Source organism: Stegodyphus dumicola, chromosome 1, assembly GCF_044657685.1.
Source record: "Stegodyphus dumicola isolate Sdum_Otavi_A_Nest chromosome 1, ASM4465768v1".
NCBI classification, from domain to species: Eukaryota; Metazoa; Arthropoda; class Arachnida; order Araneae; family Eresidae; genus Stegodyphus; species Stegodyphus dumicola.
This window is the reverse complement of record NC_140768.1, coordinates 258,248,020-258,268,041: the sequence shown is the minus strand read 5'-3', so window position 1 is coordinate 258,268,041 and position 20,022 is coordinate 258,248,020. Positions and strand designations below refer to the sequence as shown.

The 20,022-nt window shown below is 35.0% G+C and overlaps 1 protein-coding gene across 1 annotated transcript in view; it reads left to right on the top strand.

The window, feature by feature from the left end:
* Positions 1-1,698: 1,698 nt before the first annotated feature.
* Positions 1,699-20,022, top strand: part of LOC118191128 (clotting factor G beta subunit-like) — a 57,804-nt gene continuing 39,480 nt past the window's right edge. The window contains exons 1-3 of the mRNA XM_085827368.1: positions 1,699-1,904; positions 13,254-13,295; positions 18,717-18,962. Of these exons, the coding sequence (XP_085683494.1) occupies positions 1,838-1,904; positions 13,254-13,295; positions 18,717-18,962 (355 nt within the window). The 5' untranslated portion in view covers positions 1,699-1,837. The remainder of the gene's footprint in view (positions 1,905-13,253; positions 13,296-18,716; positions 18,963-20,022) is intronic.

Here is a 20,022-nt window from a genome sequence, read left to right as displayed (position 1 = left end):
TAGAATAGATTTGAATAGATAATGAACTTCAGATAGATACAGATATCTATACAGAATAGATAATTTTTTGAATCAATGGCTAGGAATATTTATTATTTTGGCATATTTGCACTTAAACCATAAAACTTTCTAATAAAAAATTAAATAATTTTAAGGTTAAAATTTTTAAATATTCCTGCAACTCTTAGTAACGTTGGAACCACATCGACGATAACAATTCCTGATCTGAGAAGCTCTCGTCTATATTAATACTAAGCAATCTGAAACAGAATTTGGAACAAATTTCCCACATTTTTTACACTTTTCAAAGCTGTATGTTTTGTTTACGCTATATACAAGGAAGAGTGCGGTACTCAAAAATTAACAAATCGAATCTTGTCAGGAGATGACAGTTTGCTAATCCAGACAATGTACAGATCTGCGACAGTCGTCAGTGTGTAAAAATAAAAGTGCAAGTGCATTCATCATCGCTTTTAAGATTGGCTGAATGGTATGGTGGTTTCACTGGTGCTAGAATAAACTTCATAACATTTCGTTTAAAAGCACATAAAATGCTCAGGTGATTAGTGAAGTCACTATAGGATAATATTGTTATAAACGATACTGAAAATAAATAAATAAAATTTTTAAAAAAATCTGAAAGGTTTCAGATTTTAAATTACGTCTAAAGGCGCGTTTTTTTTAACGTTTTGTGTGTTACCTTTATTTATTAAATATCATGTTCTTTGCACTTATACCATTTAATTCAGTTCAACAGCAATGTCGCAAAATAATTTTAAAATGAGCATTTAAAATTTACGATACACAGTTCTTCGCGCTGGAGATAAAAAGGTTCCCCTCCACGTAAAGTGTTGCCAATGCTCGCTTGAGTTTGTTAATCAAGATTCGTTAAAGTTTTGAAAAGTATGAAATAGATAATAAAACAACTTACAAATTCTAAATTTTGGCTTCCAGATGCCCATATTCGGATGGAAACGTACGTTATTCAAAATTGGGTGGCTCTTAGGTACCGTTGTTTTATGACAATGCGAGAAACATACATACATTTATGTAGATTCTTCATTATTTAATTTCTTTAAATATAATATAGGGCGATAATATTTGGTGGCAACAAGTTGAAAAGTAAATCGGACATTTATAGTGAACCAACGCAAAATGTCCAAACGAAAATAATAGTCCTTCAGGATAAATTGCCCATTTGGACTAAAAATTCAACTTCCCCCACGCACTATTCGAAATTACAGTGTAATTATTTAGAATTAATTAAATTAATTAACATTTCTTCACAACTGAGGCTGAGACTTCGGCTTGCTTTCAAATAAGTGAAAATTTCTAATTATCAGGTTTTGAAATAATAATATCAGGTTTGATTCTTATTTCTTAAAACTGCAGAATGCGAGAGCAATCAGAAATGAAAATGCGAAAATAAGTAAAGTTTTTTTACGTTTGAAAAATCAAATTGTAGCGAATTCTGTATTAAGTGTAAAGCTTGAGAAATGTTTTTTACAGTCAGGTTCTAATAGCTCAGTAGGCAGCCATGACTGAACTGTTAAGGAGTTAAAATATCCTAAAGCGTCTCCTAACCGGTCTTTAGGCATTGCGCAGGTTCATTTCGCTTCTTTTGTTACCTAAAAATGAAAGTATATGAATATCCGTTTCGAGGGAAGGTCATAGTCTAAGTTTAATCGTAGACTTTTCCTTCTTGACTCTTTTTACTTCACTCGTTGTTGCAGGGAGCGTAGGAGTGAGATAGAACTCTTCACTCTCTAGCCAAAGCAAGCTTTGAATTCCAGTTATGTGTCCAGAGTAAATTACTGATCGAAATCTAGTAGCAGATATGGAAGTTTTTCTCACACTTATTTTACTGGGAATATTTATTTTTTCCTCCGGAATCAATGCTCAGGGTATGTTCATAATATTCTCAACTCTCATTTATTTATTCATACCTATTGGATAGATAGCTCTAGCACGTTTTGCCATATCGTAATAAATCCAAATTTTATTCTTACCTGCGCTTTTGTTACATAAATATGAATCCAAAGTTCTCAGATGCTAATATTTTTAAGGAAATTTCTGAAGACTGTTGGAGCACGTAACATCTTTTTTTTTTTTTTTTTAATATTAGAATGTGGCTTAATAAGCTGACTCGTAATTTATTTCAAAGAAATAGGTAGTATTTAGATGTTTATTTACTTTAGTCTCATTTCAGAAGTACTGTTAATAATCCTAAAAGTAAGCAAATTGAGGTTAAAGCAATAATAATAGTAACTAAAATGAAAAGCAAACAACAGTTGTTTTTTACAGAAGACAATGCGAACAGCTGTGCTCGTTAAATTATACTATCCTTACTCAGCTTATTCGAATGTTTCTGCCAATCTTCTTTTGTATATAACACAGTAAACAAACTTTTAACGAAGATTCTCAAACCGATAGTTTCTGAATTTTTCCTTTTTACACATTCTTACAATTAGAAATATTTTGAAGAACCCCTTTACCATATAATTAGTTATTACTGCTTCCTAAAACTCTTTATTGTTGGTCCTGATTTTTGCTAAAAAATCAAACAAATTACATCGATAATTAAATAATAACAATAGTTAAATACTATTTTACGACCTGGAATTGCATGTAATTAAAAAGTCGAAATTTCATTTACAAAAATGAGAGATGTTACTTTAATGGCCAAGAAATGCGCATATACTGTTTAGCAAAAAATATCTTTTGTTTCCGAAATAACTCAAAGCATATTCAATTTTAAACTGTTTTTCCTATTCTAAAAACAGAAATTTACATAATTTTTTTAAGTTTTCTTTTTTCTGTTTATTGTTAGTCTAGTACTTTTATTAATACTTCAAAGTAATTATGAAACAGGAATACAAAGTGAAAGAAGAATATTAATAAATCTTCAAATTTAATTTTTCACTGTACTTATTGATACTAAAAATTAATTTTATTTCATCCTTCTTCTTTTTTTATGGTTTAAAAAAATTGTTTACTTATTTATTTGTTGTTTTTGTCTTTCATTAGCTTGAAAATAAGACTTTTTTAGTGATGAAAGTACTAATGAAAATATTTCGAGAACTAATGAAAATTTACTAAACTTGGGACTTCAGTATAAAATATGATGCTTTTGCTTATCAAATAAAGTAGTTGAATGTGGATATGATTTTGAATGTAGATAATCTTACATAGGTTAACATTTATTTAATCCCGATTGTTTACGCTGCACACCTAGCACACTCTAATCTCCGAAGACCTTTTAAATAAATATGCCGTATGACCTGGCTTATTTATTTAAAATTAAATACATATATATGGTCATTAAATAAATATTGCCAGGTAATATGCAAATATATTTCTTAAAATTAAATAACTATTATATTTGCAGTGCAGAAGAAATATTTTAACAGGTAAAGCACTTAGAAGGTGAGTGAGTGAGTGCACCGCTATGATGGCTTCCGACCACGAACATGAACCAAACGGAATTATATACCATCACGGCGGGGAAGACTCCAGAGTAACAAGGTTGAATATTATATACTAATAACAGTTTTTACATATTAATAACTGCAAGGCACTAAGCGTTATTCTGGTTATCTGCTTTAAGTTCTGAACATTTGAAACATTATAATATTATCCACGGTTGTTTCTGCTTAGGCAGTGTCTTGAGATTTTCTCTATTTTATCAAGGGCTATTCTGTTTTTGAGTGTATTATTCGTCCACATTATCCAGGCACAGTCCGCTGGTTTCTTCAAGTGCCAGGTTCTTGTATGTACACAATGGAAGTAATAATGGTCCGTATCGCCTTCCTCTCCGCATTCGCAGAAAGGAGTATCCTTAAGTCTGAATCTGTTCACGTATACTGGGAATGGTCCATGACCTGTCAAGAACTGTGTTAGGCTAGCACAGTGGGTCTTTATTTCCATGTTAACTTTTGGCAGTCCTGCCTCTGTCCATCTACTTTGCCAATTTTGTAGCAGACTTGTCAAAGTTGTTCGCTTAATACGAGACCAAGGAAGTTTAGTTGGTCTTTTTAATATATCCGTGCAGCTGGCTGCCTGCTTGGCCAGTAGGTCGGCGACTTCATTTCCTTGAATCCCTGTGTGAGCGGGAACTCATTTTAAAGTGGGTCTTTGCGAAATAGGCATTGTCAGAAGCTGTTTTTGAATTCTGTATACCAAAGGACTCCGGCTGTTTTGACTTGCGATAGCCGCCAGACTTGATGCCGAATCACTGAGTATGGAGAATTTCTCCTGTTGACATGTGTGACATGTATCTAATTGCATCACTGATAGCTAGAAGCTCTGCTTGGTATACCGAGTTGTTCAAGCCTAATTTCCTTTTCCACTCGAATGTTACAATTCCATTTTCTAGTCTACAGAAGGCGCTGCCCGTGCCGTTCTCAGTTTTGGAGCCATCTGTGAAAAGGTTATTACTGTACCTCTGAATTGGTTGATCGTTTATACTGATACTGTCGGAGAGATTAAAAGCTGCTGGATGAAAGTTTTTGAAGTTGTTTTGATCCTCGTAGTCCGAGTGGTGATAACTATGACCCCAGAGTGTTGAAGTTTGACCCAGCCTAGTAATCCTTACGATAGCTGCCTCCCTTTCTACTATCAAATCTAGGGGAGGAATTCCTGCTAGTTGTTGTAGGGCTAGTGTTGACGTGGTACGGTAGGCCCTGCATACTTGAAGTAGCTGCTGTCTCTGAATAGAGAGCAGGGATCTTTTCATATGAGAGGTAAGTTCGCCACCCCAGATTGCTGCTCCGTAAGTTATTACTCTTTCTGTAATGGTTCTATGGCAAAATTTTAGTAGCTTAGATGAGATACCCCATTTATGTGAAGTCATGCGTCTCATGTTGTTGCTTAGGTTGATAATTCGAGTCTTAAGATTCCTGACATGTGGCATCCAAGAAAGTCTGCTGTCGAGTAATAGCCCAAGATATTTCAATTGGGGGAAACATTTGACCGGTATCCCATGGAATTTATGCTTGGATTGCGTCTTAGCTGCCTGCTGCATCCTATGAGTAAAGCTTTTAGTTTTCTCTGCCGAAATCTGAAGTTTATGTGCTCTGGCCCATTGGGAGAACAGATCAAGACAGTATTGAGATCTCATTTCGAGGTTACTCCTTCCTGCCACAACTAACATAAAATCGTCCGCATAGGCTATGATTCGAGCGTATTCTACGCTCTCAAACTGACGAAATGCCGAGTTTGCCACTTTATTCCACAGTGTTGGTCCAAGGCATGACCCCTGTGGGCACCCTCTAAAGACATTTTTGACATAAATGTCGCTGTCTGATGTTACTTGTACACTTCGATCTTGAAGGTACGAGCGAAGGAGGGTAATAATGGCTGTTGGGCAGGCCATGTTGTGCAGCAAATTTATTGTGTCTGGCCACCAAAGGGAGTCAAAGGCTCCCTTGATGTCAATGGCTATTGCCAGTGAGTGCAAATTGTTATCCTTGTTCTGTTTGATAATGGCCATTAAGTCTTTTATGGCATGTTCAGTTGAGTTGCCCATTCGGAATCCATATTGGTTGGGATGCAGGGCGTTGTTCTTTTGCAGGAAGAAGTCCAGTCTGTAAAGAATTACTCTTTCCAATACCTTACCGAGCCCTGGCAGTAGACAGACTGGCCTGTAAGATGAAGGTTCTGCCGGAGTTTTGCCTGATTTTAGGAATAACGCCACTTCTGCTAACTTCATATTTTTAGGAAAGTACTGATATTTCCAGCAAGCTGAAATGACCGCAAGGAATAGTTTTGGGAATTCTCGGTGTATCTCTCTAATGATGATATTAACAATTCCATCCGGACCTGGAGCTTTTTTGGGTGCCAGAGTACGTATGATGTTGTCCTCTTCCATTTGCGTAGGAGGGATTTCGTCTCTTCTGGTAACTTGGCGAAATTTCATGCTGTAGGTTTTTCTCGCTTCCTCTTGCTCCTCTAAGAAATCCTCTTCATCATTCATCATCATCAGGAAAAACTGCATTTATGATCTCACTGATTACTTCGATGTTGGATGAGGCAGTGCTATTCACCATAGGCGAAAGTGTCGTAGGACGAAACACCTTGTTATATGTTATCTTTTGAGTAGGTCCAAAGGCTTTAGTGACATTACTACAGTAAGTTCTCCATGAGATTAACTTGGCCTCTTTAATTTTTCTTTTATATAAAGCTCTGGCTTTATTGTATGTTATCATTTTGAGTTGCCGTAGATATGGATCTATCGTGGATTGTGCTTTTCTGCGAAGTGCCCGAACTCTGCTCCTCTCTGTGTTAAGCTCTGGTGACCACCAGGATATCGAGTGTTTTGCCTTTACAGATTTCAAGCGATATGCTTTGTGGGATATTTTTGTCATATTTTTGTCATATAGCTTGCACTATTTTTGTAACTAGTATGTCGTAGAGATTATCTAAGGAGTTTCTGTCCTGGCAGTTGTTGAAATTTTTGATAAATTTCTCTACATGCGCTCGAATGTGTTCCCGTAAAACGGAATGTCCTCCAAATGCCGTTTTGAATCTTTTCTTTATTATGTAGTCTATAGGAGTATCCAGCCTGTAAGTAATAATTTTGTGATCACTGAGTGATGGCAGGTCACTCACTGTCCAATCTTGTATGTACGGTGTTGTATTGGGAGTTGATATTGTCAGATCTGGCCACCCTCGAGCTCTAGATGTTTCAAAGGTAGGCGGTGAGTCCTGAGCGTTGATGAAAATGAAATACTTACTGTCCAAAAATTCTAGTATCGCACTTCCCCTTCGGTTCTCCGAGTCAGCACTCCATAGTTGACTAGTGGCGTTAAAGTCTCCTGCTATGATACAGTATGATGCCCCAGTTAGAAGATTAGAATTAAGTTCTTCTATTAGAGAGGTAATATCTTCGCTCGGGGGTAGATACACAGCAATAATATCAATGCTGCAATTACTAGTGTCTAGTGTGATGGAGACTGTATGCTCTGGGATTTTCATTAGGAGAGGTGAGAGAGGGACACTGTAAATAATCGCAGCTAGCTGATTCTTTGACAGAAACGTTCTGCTGTGTGTTGGAACACTAGGAATCACTCCGGTGTAAACGTATGGCTCTTGGAAGATTACGACATTGGCAGCAGTATGTGTCATTACTTGCAGCGTATTTATGGTTGCTGCATAGCACTTCGGCAAGTTACACTGTAAAAACCGAAGACCTGCTATATGTTTATTTAGTGTCATCTTGGTTTAGTTCTTAGCAGTCCTTCTCAGGCTCTCGAAATGGGCTCCATACACTGGGCAGGAACTTGAAGTAGCTGGGTGATCTGTGCTGAAAGAGGTCCCCTTTTCAGAATTACTACTGCAGCAATTAGTGCAACTCACTTTTTCCGAGCTACACTCCTGCGTCAGGTGGTAGTTACCACACTTCGCGCAAACTGGAGCGTTTTTACAGTTCCTGCTATAGTGACCGAACTCCTGGCAGTTGTAGCAGCGTATGATCCTAATGTACGGATGGAGAGGACAAGACTCAAAACCCACTAAAAGGCGACCTAGCTTAACTAGGTGTTCTGCTGACTTAGGGTCTATGTCTATCACCCAGTTTTTCCTTCCGCTTTGCCCGGAACGGCTCGCTCGTATTTGAAAAGCACTGGGATTGAAATTGGGTAGTTGGTCTACAAGTGCTGCTGTTAGATCTTCTTTTTCTAGATTCTCAGGCACTCAAAATAATTACACTTTCCTTTCTTGGCTTGGGCTCCCGAAATTCAAGTGTTTCTAGTAGTGCTGGCCTGTCCTCGATTGCCTGTTTCAGGCGTATCAGGTGAGCTTTTTCTCGACACCGGATGAGACCTTGTGGGCCGAATCTGCACTAAAGTGATCCCTAGCTGGGAGGGTTTCAAATCTGCCGAAAGTTGAGCTTTAATCCCTTCGGGTGTCCGTGTGGAGTTCTTTGACCTTAATAATAGAACGTGCTCCGATAGAACTGGAGAAGATCTTGAAGGGGGTGAAGTTTTCCGCTTCTTTCGTGTCACCTCAGTGAAGGGATATTCTTTTGTGGACTGTTCTTCTGGGGCTGAGGATTCCACTGCTTGATAAGACTCGGAATGTTGAGGATTCTCGTGAGGTGGCTGTAAACTGTGTGCGAGTTGCTGTTGTTGCAGAGCCAAGACTTGTCCCTATAACTGGGCGAGATAAACCTCTTGTTCCGTTAACGTTATGCGAACGGTGTTCACAAAAGATGTAAATTGCTTTCTTTCAGAAGCGTTTAGTCTGCGAGATTCCTTTGCTTGTAAGATGAATAATTGGAGTTTGTTACAGATGTGGTTAATTGCTTCCAACCTGGAGTTAGGTGTCGATGTGATAGCGGCACCTTTAACAGAAGGGGGAGAATGTTGAATATTATGCTCCGTGCCGGCTGGTGATGGGGGAGTATCCGAAGGCATAGTAAGTAAGAGAACACAATGAAGATGCTTTCAGAGCATAAAAAACGAATGATGAGATGAATGATGGATACACATGCACCTGCAATATTCCAGGAATACTGAGTTACACGATAGCACTGTAAGGAAAGGTAGCGGAACACAATGCACACACTTCACGACGCTAAACTTGAATGAGGAGATGCACGATCAGATCGCATGCACTTGGGTTAGAGTACTAAGCATGTACCGTAGCAAAAATAGGTTAGATAGTTGCGAGAACACAATGCATGCACTTTCGCACAATGCACGGCACTAAATACACATACACAATGCACGGCACTAAAAGTGGATGAAGTAATGTATAATGAAACCTCATAAGCTAATAGACTTTCTTGTATATTGAGCACTATAAGGGTTGTAGTACTATAAGAGGAAAAAATATATATATATTTGTTATATATAAAATGTGACGCACACACTTTAACCTTATATACTAGACAGTTCTAAGTAAGTACAGAGTGATAATCGCGCACACTATTACACAGCACTGAGTAATAACAAAGTGACTGTTAGAACACGATGCACACACTTTCTGGGACTAAATTCGAATGACAAGATGCGCAATCAAATCACATAAACTGACAGTAAAGTATGCACTATAGCACTATAAGATGAGATAACTGCAAGAACACTATACTTTCACAGCACTGTAAATTTGATTAGGAGATGTATGAAGATATCTCATAAATAAATTATCTTGCATAAATATTGAGTTTTCGCTGTAGCACTATGAAAGGAAAGATTAAAAAAAAAGAAAAGAAAGAGCAATAACATGTGCACACATTCACGGTAAGCACTGAATAAAATTACGCACTCTGTACACTGTAAAGCAGCGCTGTGTATATAAAAAAAAAAAAAAAAAAAAAAGAGAAAGAAAAGATGAATACTTGAGCACAATACATGCACTTTTCACTGCCCTCACTGCCGATAAAGTATGTACCGTACTGCGAGAACACGATGCACAAACTTCCGGTATTAATAATGAATAAGGAGATGTATGGTGAAATTTCAAAAATCTTCTTTACATATATTGAGTAAGTGCTATAGCACTAGTTCGGACTGGGATATGTAAGAGGTAAATACTTCGTAAGCGTTAAAATCTCTTTCAAAATAAGCAATGCACACACTTTCACAGATATGAACTTGGATGAGGAATTGCACTGTAGCACTAATAAAGGAAAATACTGCTTGAGCTGAATGCAAACACGCACTTGGCACGAATGATGTGTAGTACTAATAAAAAAAAATAAATAAGAAATAAAATAAAATACACTGACAGTCGTAAGATGATTACTACTCTTATGTGGCCAAAGATGGCGGTCGACAATCTTTTCCTTCTTGTTTTGAAAAAAAAAAAAAAAAAAAAAATACAAGCGATTTTGGAAGGGGTGGATTTAGAGTAGTATTCGATTACAAGCGCACCCCTGCGCTGCCTTTGTCCGAGACTGAGAGGAGGGGAGAATGCTAAAGTTCCTTTTTCTTATCAGCAGAAGGAAGGAGGGTCGGGTAACCGCGTTACTGTGTTAAAGTAACAACGGTCAGGAACACAAGCCGGAACAGTAATACTTAGAAAATTAATTAAATAATCAGTGAATAATGATGAAACTTACACAACTGAAGTCCTAGTGCTTTGCTGTAACTGCAGATACAAAAAAAAAAAAAAAAAAAAAAACTCTTGTAAGCCTGAATATTCCGTTCACCGTGAAGCAAAATTCATACGGCCTCTTATCTCTGCGTATAGACGCGCTCTATCGCACTTATAAGGTATTTCACCTGTCTTCTTAGCATGACTTCGTAGTGTAGTGGTCTGCACGTTGGGCGCGTATTCCAGAGGTCCATGGTTCGATTCCCGGCAAGGGTGTTGCTCATTAATCATCTTGCCTGCTTCCCCCCAAAAATAACCTAATGTCTCTGCAGTGGCGCACTAACTAAAAGGGTGGTGGATGATGATTCACCACACCCAGGATTTGGCGATTGGTTCCCCTAAAACCCCAGTTTCCCTTTAAAAGTGGGAATATATAGGGTATTTCTCCCGCCTTCTTAGCGTGCCTACGTAGTGTGGTGGTCTGCACGCTGGGCGCGTATTCCAGACGTCCGTGGTTCGATTCCCATTTTTCATCTTTCCTGCTTCCAAAAACATACCTAATGTCTCTTCAGACATTTTAATGAATTTAAATGAAAATTACCTAAAGTAGAATCTTAAAAAAATCTAAAAAGTTTCTTATTTTTTATGTGTTTTTAAATCTTTGAAACTAATTTATTTGAAGTGTGGAACTTTCACTATTAAAATATAATAAATGTTAAAATTATAGTATTAAATTTATGAAAAATAAAAATAATAATTACAGATGTGTTCAAAATATTGTTTGTTGTTTTTTTAACCATACCGTAAATGAATTAAAAAGAGCAAAGAGTACAGTAATGTTTAAATAAATGCCACCCAGACGGTATAGTGGTTAGGGAGCGAACTGCGGTACTAAAAGCCCCGAGTATGAATACCGGAAGAGGTTGTAAATGTCCATCCATTCATAGGAGGCAGAGGTGGCCCACCTATTAAGTGCCTCCGCAGTAAAGTGACCATGGAGGTAGGAAAGGGAGGAGGGGCCATTCCGCGCTAGAAGTGAAGCACTGCTTTGAAGCTTGGGTCACCAGACGGGGTGTTTCTTTGTTTACATTCAGAAGCTCGCTTGACAAGATTCTGATAGTATTTCGACACACGACAGTTCCATAGAAATCGAAAAAGGGACACTCTCGCATGAAAGAAACATTCATAGTGTGATGGATAATAGCAATTTTTATAGTTTACTGACATTTACGCAAAAATCACATCTTGGTCATTTTTCGATAACTAACAACAGCGATTTTGATTATGAATTTGTTTTATAAAATTCTAAGCTGTTGCACTACAAAAATATAGATTTTAAGAAAAATGTTATGCTTAAAGAATGAAAAATACCTTACGGTACATTTAAAATTGTATACGTCTTTCGATACCCTTGATAGAGTATTCGCTACTTTTATTTTATTTTCCAAACGTCAAAATGTTTTAAATAAAACAAATTTTTTTCACATCCATATATTATTGTAACATTTACCTTTTAAAATTTTTTAGAGAAGAGGCTTTACTGCTGCTCATTTTAAACCCATCGTTTTAATTTTATATATCTGAAAAATAATCACTTTGGGCTTACACGTTTTACTTATTTGGGTTAATCAAAAATAAAATTACCATCAAATGTTGCAATCCTCGTCAAAATTATATGTATGGGTATTTATGCATGTGCTTTCAAAAAGCATGTATCTTTGACAAAATACTTAAATATTCATTAAATTATTTATAAATGTATTTGAAATGAAGAATTTATTCACTTATAAACAACTGTGAAAGTACTGTGAAGAAATCTAATGATTAAATGTATCTAATTTATAATGATTATAAATGTTATCTAAATATATAATAACCTTAATATTGAGTTGTAAACATAAATTGAAATCCTGTTGACAAATACGTTATAAAACTATTTAAGCAAGAATTGTTCGTATTGGAAAGCAATCTGTTAAAAGGTATTGTAAAGCAAATGCTATGAGATGCGCACTTAAGAACGTAATAAAGAGTTTTGGAATATGTATTGTTGAAATGAAGAGTAAAAAAAAATCTGATAAGTATAATTAAAAGAATTATTCCCCTTACATTTTATAATAACTCAGTTACAAGTTTTAAATAATACTTAAAAAAAAAATATTTTATTCCCTTTAAGAAATGTTCAGAGAAAGTCAAATACTATTTAATACCTATTTAATTATTAGGAATTAGCGAAATACTTATTTAAAGTATTTCCCTAATTCCTAATAATTCTCTAATTTAAAATGAACCGAATAGAGCATTAATTATAAATTGACTTACATTTTTCGATTTAAAAGATGCCTCAGAAGCCAAAAAAATCATGTCATATTTAAGAAAGTATTTTAGGAAGAAGCTCTATAAATAGAAAAGAAATAATGCATAATTTTAATATTAATAATGCAATAAACTTTGATCTTAATTTTTGTACCTTAACCGAATAAAATCGAATTACCTTAATTTTTTTTTTCTAATGTAATTAACGAAAACTTATGAAAATATTTCATTGAAATTAAACCATTCTGAGAAAACTGTCCTGTGAAAAGTATAGCATTTAATTCCGTTTAGAATGAAATGTTGTTTAAAAATATGTTGTTTTCACATACTTAGGACTCTGAAGTGTTGTAGAAAAAGAAAATATATACATTTATATGTATATTTGCGACGTAATTACAAAATATTTACACCCGAACGCGTCAAATCCCATAGAACTCAATGGTAAATGACCCAATGTTTTGGTCACCACGTAGGGATCGCCGGTGCTTCAGAGCAGGGTACGGAGAAACTTGTTTAGGGCGACTCCTTCTTACTTCCTACCTCCATGAAAGCGACTACCACTTTTAGCCTCAGTAGTTCACGAGCCGAAGTCGGGTGAGGGCCCACCATTGGGGGGGGGGAATGTTTAAAAAAACCTAATGCAAATACCTCAGATTTTTAGGTCACTTTATTCGCGCGTCTGATATTTTTGAGTTTTTTATGCCTCATTACATTGAATCACAACTTGATTCCGAAAGATTTAAAGTTTAAACGAAATGCCACCTGTTTATATTTATCTTTTTTTTTTTTTTTTTTGAAAAATATGAGTAATGTCGGTAGTATGACATTAAATGGAATAAATAAGTTTTTTTGAATTCATAGTGTAAAATACCCATTATTATTTTTTCCCACTATAATTACAGGAAGTCAGGAATTTGAAATTGCATCGCCTGAAGAAAAAGAAGGTAAGAACTGTGGTTTTATGTATTTTCGTAGATAATACAAACAAACAAAAAATTGCTTCCAAATGAAATGCAATAATGCTTCTAGAAATGCTTATTATTTTGACTATGCACATTTCATCAAAAGTCTAACGTGTTATAGCAAATACTGGAAATATCCCGAACATCCCCAGTAGTGTGTAAATTAATTTAGAAATTTGCAAATAAAATTCATTTGAATTTACAAAAATAAAGAAACTACAAAAATTTATTACTTTTCTGCTCACTTGAAGGGAAAGTATAATTGTAATAACTATGAGTCTAATTCAGAAGTCAAACAACAAAAATCAGCGTTATATTTACAAAATTTTCACAGGACTAGTTTCGATGGTTTTACCGAACCACCATCCTCAGCTGCAAAACCACAAATGAACAAGATAGGAAATAATAATTAGATAAGATAAGAAAGCCTGGACAAGAATAAGCAAGTGGCGCCATCTGTTGGCGAAACCAGAACTAAAACATAATTTCTCTAAAAGCCGAAGGCAAATTGGGTTTGGAATTAGGATCGTTAACTAGAACAGAAAGATTTTTATGAATGTGAAATGCCTCTAGAAAATCCAGTTCTCCAATGGAAGATGTTTTTTGAATAATTTTGGCAGCAGAAAAATTGAAAGTGTGATTTTCGGACCAACAATGCTGAGCAACAGAAGACTTCTGTGTTTCCTTTTTTCTAACATATGCCTCATGTTCTTTGACGCGAAATTTTAAGGCTCTCTTAGTTTGGCCAATGTAAATTAAACCACACTGGCAAGGAATCCTATAAATACCCCAGGAATTCATATCCGGAATGGGGTCCTTCAGTATGGAACTCGGAATTTTATTGATGGGAGAATAAACAACCCGAAAGTTAAATTTCTGCAAAATATGTGCAACTTTATAGCTAATTGATGGAAAGAAGGGAATGACAACAGAATTTTTATAATCTCCTACAACAAGAGTGTGCCTTTTAGTGTGTTGAGATGAGAATTTTTTAACTGCTTGATTAATGATGTTGGGTGAAAAGCCCCTGTCAATAGCTATTGCTTTTAAATAATTTAGTTCTTCATCAAGGGCTAGCTTGGAGGAGCAAACTTGAGGAGCACGGAAAACATAGGAATAAAATGAAGCTAACTTTTGTTTAGTCGGATGACATGATTTAAAGTGTGGTGGAAGGCAAACCGATGAAGGTTTACGGTAAACGGTAGTACTGAAGTTGGATGTGTTACGTGTGACCAGAATGTCGTGAAACGGAAGAGAATTGCAAGTCTCAAGTTCAAAAGTGAACTGAATAGCAGAATCAATAGAATTTATTGTTGAAAGAACTTTATTTAAATCATCTTTATTACCTTCAAACAGGGTAAAAGTATCGTCTATGTAGCGGAACCATGCCGGGAAGTTTAAAGTTTCAAACAATTTTAATTCATAATAATGCATGTAGATATCAGCCAGGATGGGACTGAGGGGGCTTCCCATGGCTAATCCCTCAGTTTGCTTGTAATATTTATTTTGGAAAACAAAATGTGTTTGTTTCAAACAGAGTTGAGTGAGAGAAATTAGCTCATCAATTTCGATGCAAGAGAAATGAAATTCGAAAGAGGAATGAAGTCTGGTTTCTAGACATCTTAATGCACCCTCCACTGGGACATTGGTGAATAATGATTTTACATCAAAAGAAACCATGAGTAAATTACTAGGAGAAATGTTTTTAACCTTTTTTACAAACTCTATTGAATTTTTTATGGTGTAAATGTTATTGTCTAATAGAGTTGAAAATCTAGAAACTAAATATTTAGCTAATGGATACGAGGCAGTGCCTAAATTTGATACAATAGGGCGAAAAGGAATACCACTTTTATGAATTTTGGGAAGAGCATATAATCTGGCACAATTCGCAACAGATGGGATAAGCAAATGTTTTAAGTTGCTTGAAATGATTTGCGAGGATTTGATCGCAGTTTTTATTTTTGACAAGTCCGAAGGTGAAGGATCTTTAGGGATCGGATTATATGATCCTTCGTTTAACTTCTGTTGTTGTTTGACTTCTGAATTAGTATTTATTCGGCGTGTTATTGTGTCTTAATTATGAGTCTGTTCACTTTTATTTAATTAATTTTATAATATTAGAAAGGTGGAAGAAAAGAACATTCTGCTACTATAAAAATGCTCGATATACCTCGGTTTCGGATATTACGTGGATACTGCTTGAAAGTACACCTATACTAGCCGATTTTGGAATAGCATGCCAATTAGTACAGTGCTAATATTCAAGCGTCAAAATCGTTTCTACGAAGTAATGCGGTCTCGACACTCAGAAGCTTGAAAATAAGATTTAATTAACATAATGAAATTACCCCTGATTAAAAATTTAATTTTATAGAAATTTATAAATATCTAACAACAGCTAAACATTTTGAAAATATTTAAAAAATTAAAAAATTTATGCTGTAGTCCCTCGATTAACCGCAATAATACCGCAAAAAACGCTCAAATTAACTTAAAACCACGGTTAAACTGACAGTAGTTAAAAAATATAGGATAAAGGAATATTCATATTATAATTCACAAAACAATTCTACTTGTTTTCAAGCAGTTTGATTTGGAGAATAAGCTCATTTGATTAAGGTAGTTGGAACCCCAAAATCTTCAAAAAATTGTGATTTCGGATTTTTACATTTTCAAATTCTCTACATTTTTATCTTTCTAAAAATACCATTCTTTAATCTCTATGAAAATTAGAACTGTAAAAAAAATCTAGTTTTAATGTCATCGACTGCTTTGATCAATGAGGATTTTTACATAAAAACGCGTTTTTCTTATACTCGATGTGCCTTTTCTCAGGAACTACTGCTTACAGGTATCTAAAATTTTTATGGCTTATTTATTAGGCTTCCTAATATTTACTGAAATGAGCGTTTTGTAATAAACTTAGAATAAAAATTTTTAAAAAGTTTTTTGTGTGAGAAAAGGGCTAAATTTTACTATGCCTAACAAAATATTCTGTAAATTACTCTAAAATTCAAAAAGTTTCAGAAGCTCATTTCAGTATAATCAAATAGGTATACTTTAATTACACAAAAAATTTCAAGCTAGTATCTACAGCAAATTTTGAGAAAAAGTACATCGAAAATGGCCAATTTAACATTGTCGGTATAGGGGTTTCCGATACCTCTTAAGTAAATTACATCAACATTAAAAACAAGAAAAATTTATTTCCTGCTCATCTGGTGGGCTTGTCCGCTGGTTTTTATTTAAGAATTCTTCAGCTCGCTACATTTGCACACAGCTGTTTGCAGCTGACTGTTTTGACAAGTTCGAAAAATTCAGGCTTTTGGTGGGACTCAATTAAATAATTCGATTCAGAATGAAAAGAGCGTTAAACAACGATGACCTGTTTGTTCATTGCTAAGAACATTATGTTTTGTGTATTAAAAATTCGGCTGGTTGTTGAAAAACAACCTCAATCGTCACGATGAGCTCATGGTAAAATAATGTGCCGGTTGCAGAACACAGTTGTTTGTTTTATAATTAAACATTTGCTTTTAAGGTCATTAAAAGAAAAAAAAAAGTTCGTTTGGGCTTCTTTATGCATATGTAAATCAAAACAAACTTTATTTAATTTTTATTTTTTAAATTGCTAGTTTTCTGGTATAAAGTTTTCTTTAATAAAGTTCAGAGTGAAGAAAGCTTTATTGGGACTTGTAAAATAACACATATTCTGAAATAACTATTATTTATTTAAAAATTTTATCGAAAAGAAAAAGTTTCAATAATAACTTTTTTTTATTTTAAGTAAAATATTCTTAATTAAAATTACGTAGCTCATGTAATCCAATTTTATATTTAGAATAAACAACTGATTAAAAGTTTTTGCATAGAATTATTTATTTAATACTCAGAATGCAGTTTATAAATTCGAAGCTGTTTAATAACCCGTTTCTAAACCTGAGGAAAAATGAATGATGTTCTGATGTTACTGTCAGACAACTGAGATAATTCACAACAACATACAATAAGAGAATGATTAGTTCAGTATAATGCTTCAGCACCATTATGTGTTATGCAGCTTTCGGGACAAGCAGTTTATGAATATTTTCCAATTACCAAATTTCCTGTAGTATTAACAGTAACAAATAATAGTAATTAGAGTTTTTCTAAATGCTATATTAGGTTGTAATAACAAGGTGACCGATTACTTGAAAATTTTTTAATTAACTGTAAATTAAATTAACATTATCCGCAGAAAATTTTTCATTGAGGAAAGACAAATATTGGAGACAAAAAATTAGGCAATTAAATAATTGTTTATATGTTTAATTTTGGGATGGTTCACAAACAGATAACAAATACAGTACTAGATTTTGTGTATATGCAATTTTGTAATATGCATACGCTAATTGTACGTATATATGCATGACCGATAAAAAACATATTTTGCACCCGATTTAGGGGGAGGGGGAAAGTGCTCGAATTGCCCCATATCTTGTGGTGTAGTTTTCTGAAGTATTAATAGTAAAGCGTATTTCCTACCATTGATGACTTCAGTTTTGAAAATAGCTGAGATGAAATATTATTGCCAAATAAGATGAAAATGTTTTAAGAATTCATGATGAAAAATTTTCTGATAACTTGACTTAATAATTATTAATTAAATTAAATGATAGGTTGTAAGGATTATGTTAATTTTATTAACAGTTAAATTTTAAGTTAAAGTTCCTTTCCTGTCGATTCTTAACTGCAACTTTCTACTTCCGGCCAGAACGTAGTTTTAGAATCACGTCTAAATGTATAATGAGAAAGAGCGGTATTTAACCGCGAAGTTCTTCGGTCTTAAGAGAGAGAGATACTAGGTATTCTGTCTGCACGAGTCCGCCTTTTTAGGCTGCTCCCGCGTAAGCTATTATCACGCTCGGCCGTACTTTAGGCCCTTAATAGCTTTGCAGTCTATTAACGTTAAGGGACCAACTCTGTTAGAATTTTTGATAGCTTCGGCTATACCTCTTTAGTTTAGATTAGTTTAGTATTACTCTTAGTTTCTTAAGTTCAAAGCCCAAGTGCCGTCTTTATTGTACACTCCAAGACGGAGTTTGTTAAACTTTAGTTGGAATAATAAAGGGCTAGTTTACCCTTCTGTCTTGTTGTTTCCTGTCAGCGATTATTCGCTTATCAGTTCTTAAGATTCTTCACGTTCAACTGTAACTCAGCATTACACTATGAGGAATCCTACAAGGTATATGCAGATAAAAATTTTAAATGATGCGTGCAAAATAACGTCATTTACGGATTACTTATTTATTTGTTTAAAACCGTCAAGGAATACTATTAACTACTTATTTTTTAGCTTATAAATATGTCGCATATTATGGACATATTTTCACACATACACGTTTTAAATCTTTACTACAGAAAAAGCACCTGAACATTTTCTGCGATGGAATTACACTTCTAAGAACTGCGCTACTCCATATGGTAAAAATCCATGCAAAGATATACGAAGATGCAATCAAGCTGTTGCTTCCTTAGCGATACGCGGATGGCCCACAGTATGTGGATGGGTCGGAAAGGGAGTACCAAAGGTATGTTGCGGACTACCACTTGTGCTAGGTCAACAGCTCATGAAGCAGGCTGAAGAAGAAAAAGCCAGAAATATAGGTAAAATTGTTGTTAACGAATAATTTCGTTTTAGTATTAACTATATTTGGTGTTTCAGGTTTTTCTGTATTTTATAATTTTAATAAAAATATTTTGAGATTTTAGGTATTTTTGTGTTGCTGCGAAATGAGAATTGAATTGATTGAATGAGAAGTACAGGGTGGTTATAATTATTCGTAAAGTTCTACTTTGAAATGGTCGTAAAAAGAAAACTACTGGACCAAATGTTATCAAGCCTGGTAATCGTGTAAAGGAGGTCGCGGAAACTTATTTTCCACGAAAAAAAGTTCAAAAACTCACCATCAGGGGAAAATGGCGCTGTATGCAATACTGTTAAACGAAATAAGGGTCAGAATGTAATTTAAGCTTTTGCTACGCAGGCTTAATATGTTGTATACCCATAAGAAGCATTGACCTAAACAAAACTACCATTTAAAGGTGTTAACGGCGATAAAAATCGAGTGCGCCATCCGTGTAACGGGGAAATCCGTCCGTGAAAAACCATAAATTAGAGATTAGAAAATGTGAGATCGCAAATTACTCGCAAAAGTTTGCGCATTTCGGAAATCGTTTTCTCACAAATCGCTCATGTTATCTACCCAGATCCATTGCATTCTCCGAAAGTTACCGTTTGGTGTGGTATGACAGCTAGTTTCATAATTTGATCATTTTTCTTTTTGATGAGCAATAGACAGCTGGATCTGTTACGTACACTGTGACTGCAGCTCGCTTAACACCTTTTCGTGATACAACTGCAGCAACGTGGCATTTTAGACACCACGATTTTTATGCAGGACAAGACCCCACCTCACACTGGTACATGTGTCACACAGTTATTTAGGCAACATTTCATGAATTAACGGATTAACCTCAACCTCTTAGTCATTTGTCTATGGGGGGGGGTTATCTCAAAAGCACTATTTATGGTGATAATCCTAAGCAATTTGGCGGAATTGAAAGATGCCATATAACGACATGTCCGTAACATTCCTCCTGATATACTAAGAGCTGCTGTTGAGAATGCAGAAATATTATTTAACTTGCTTTCGGAAAATGGTGG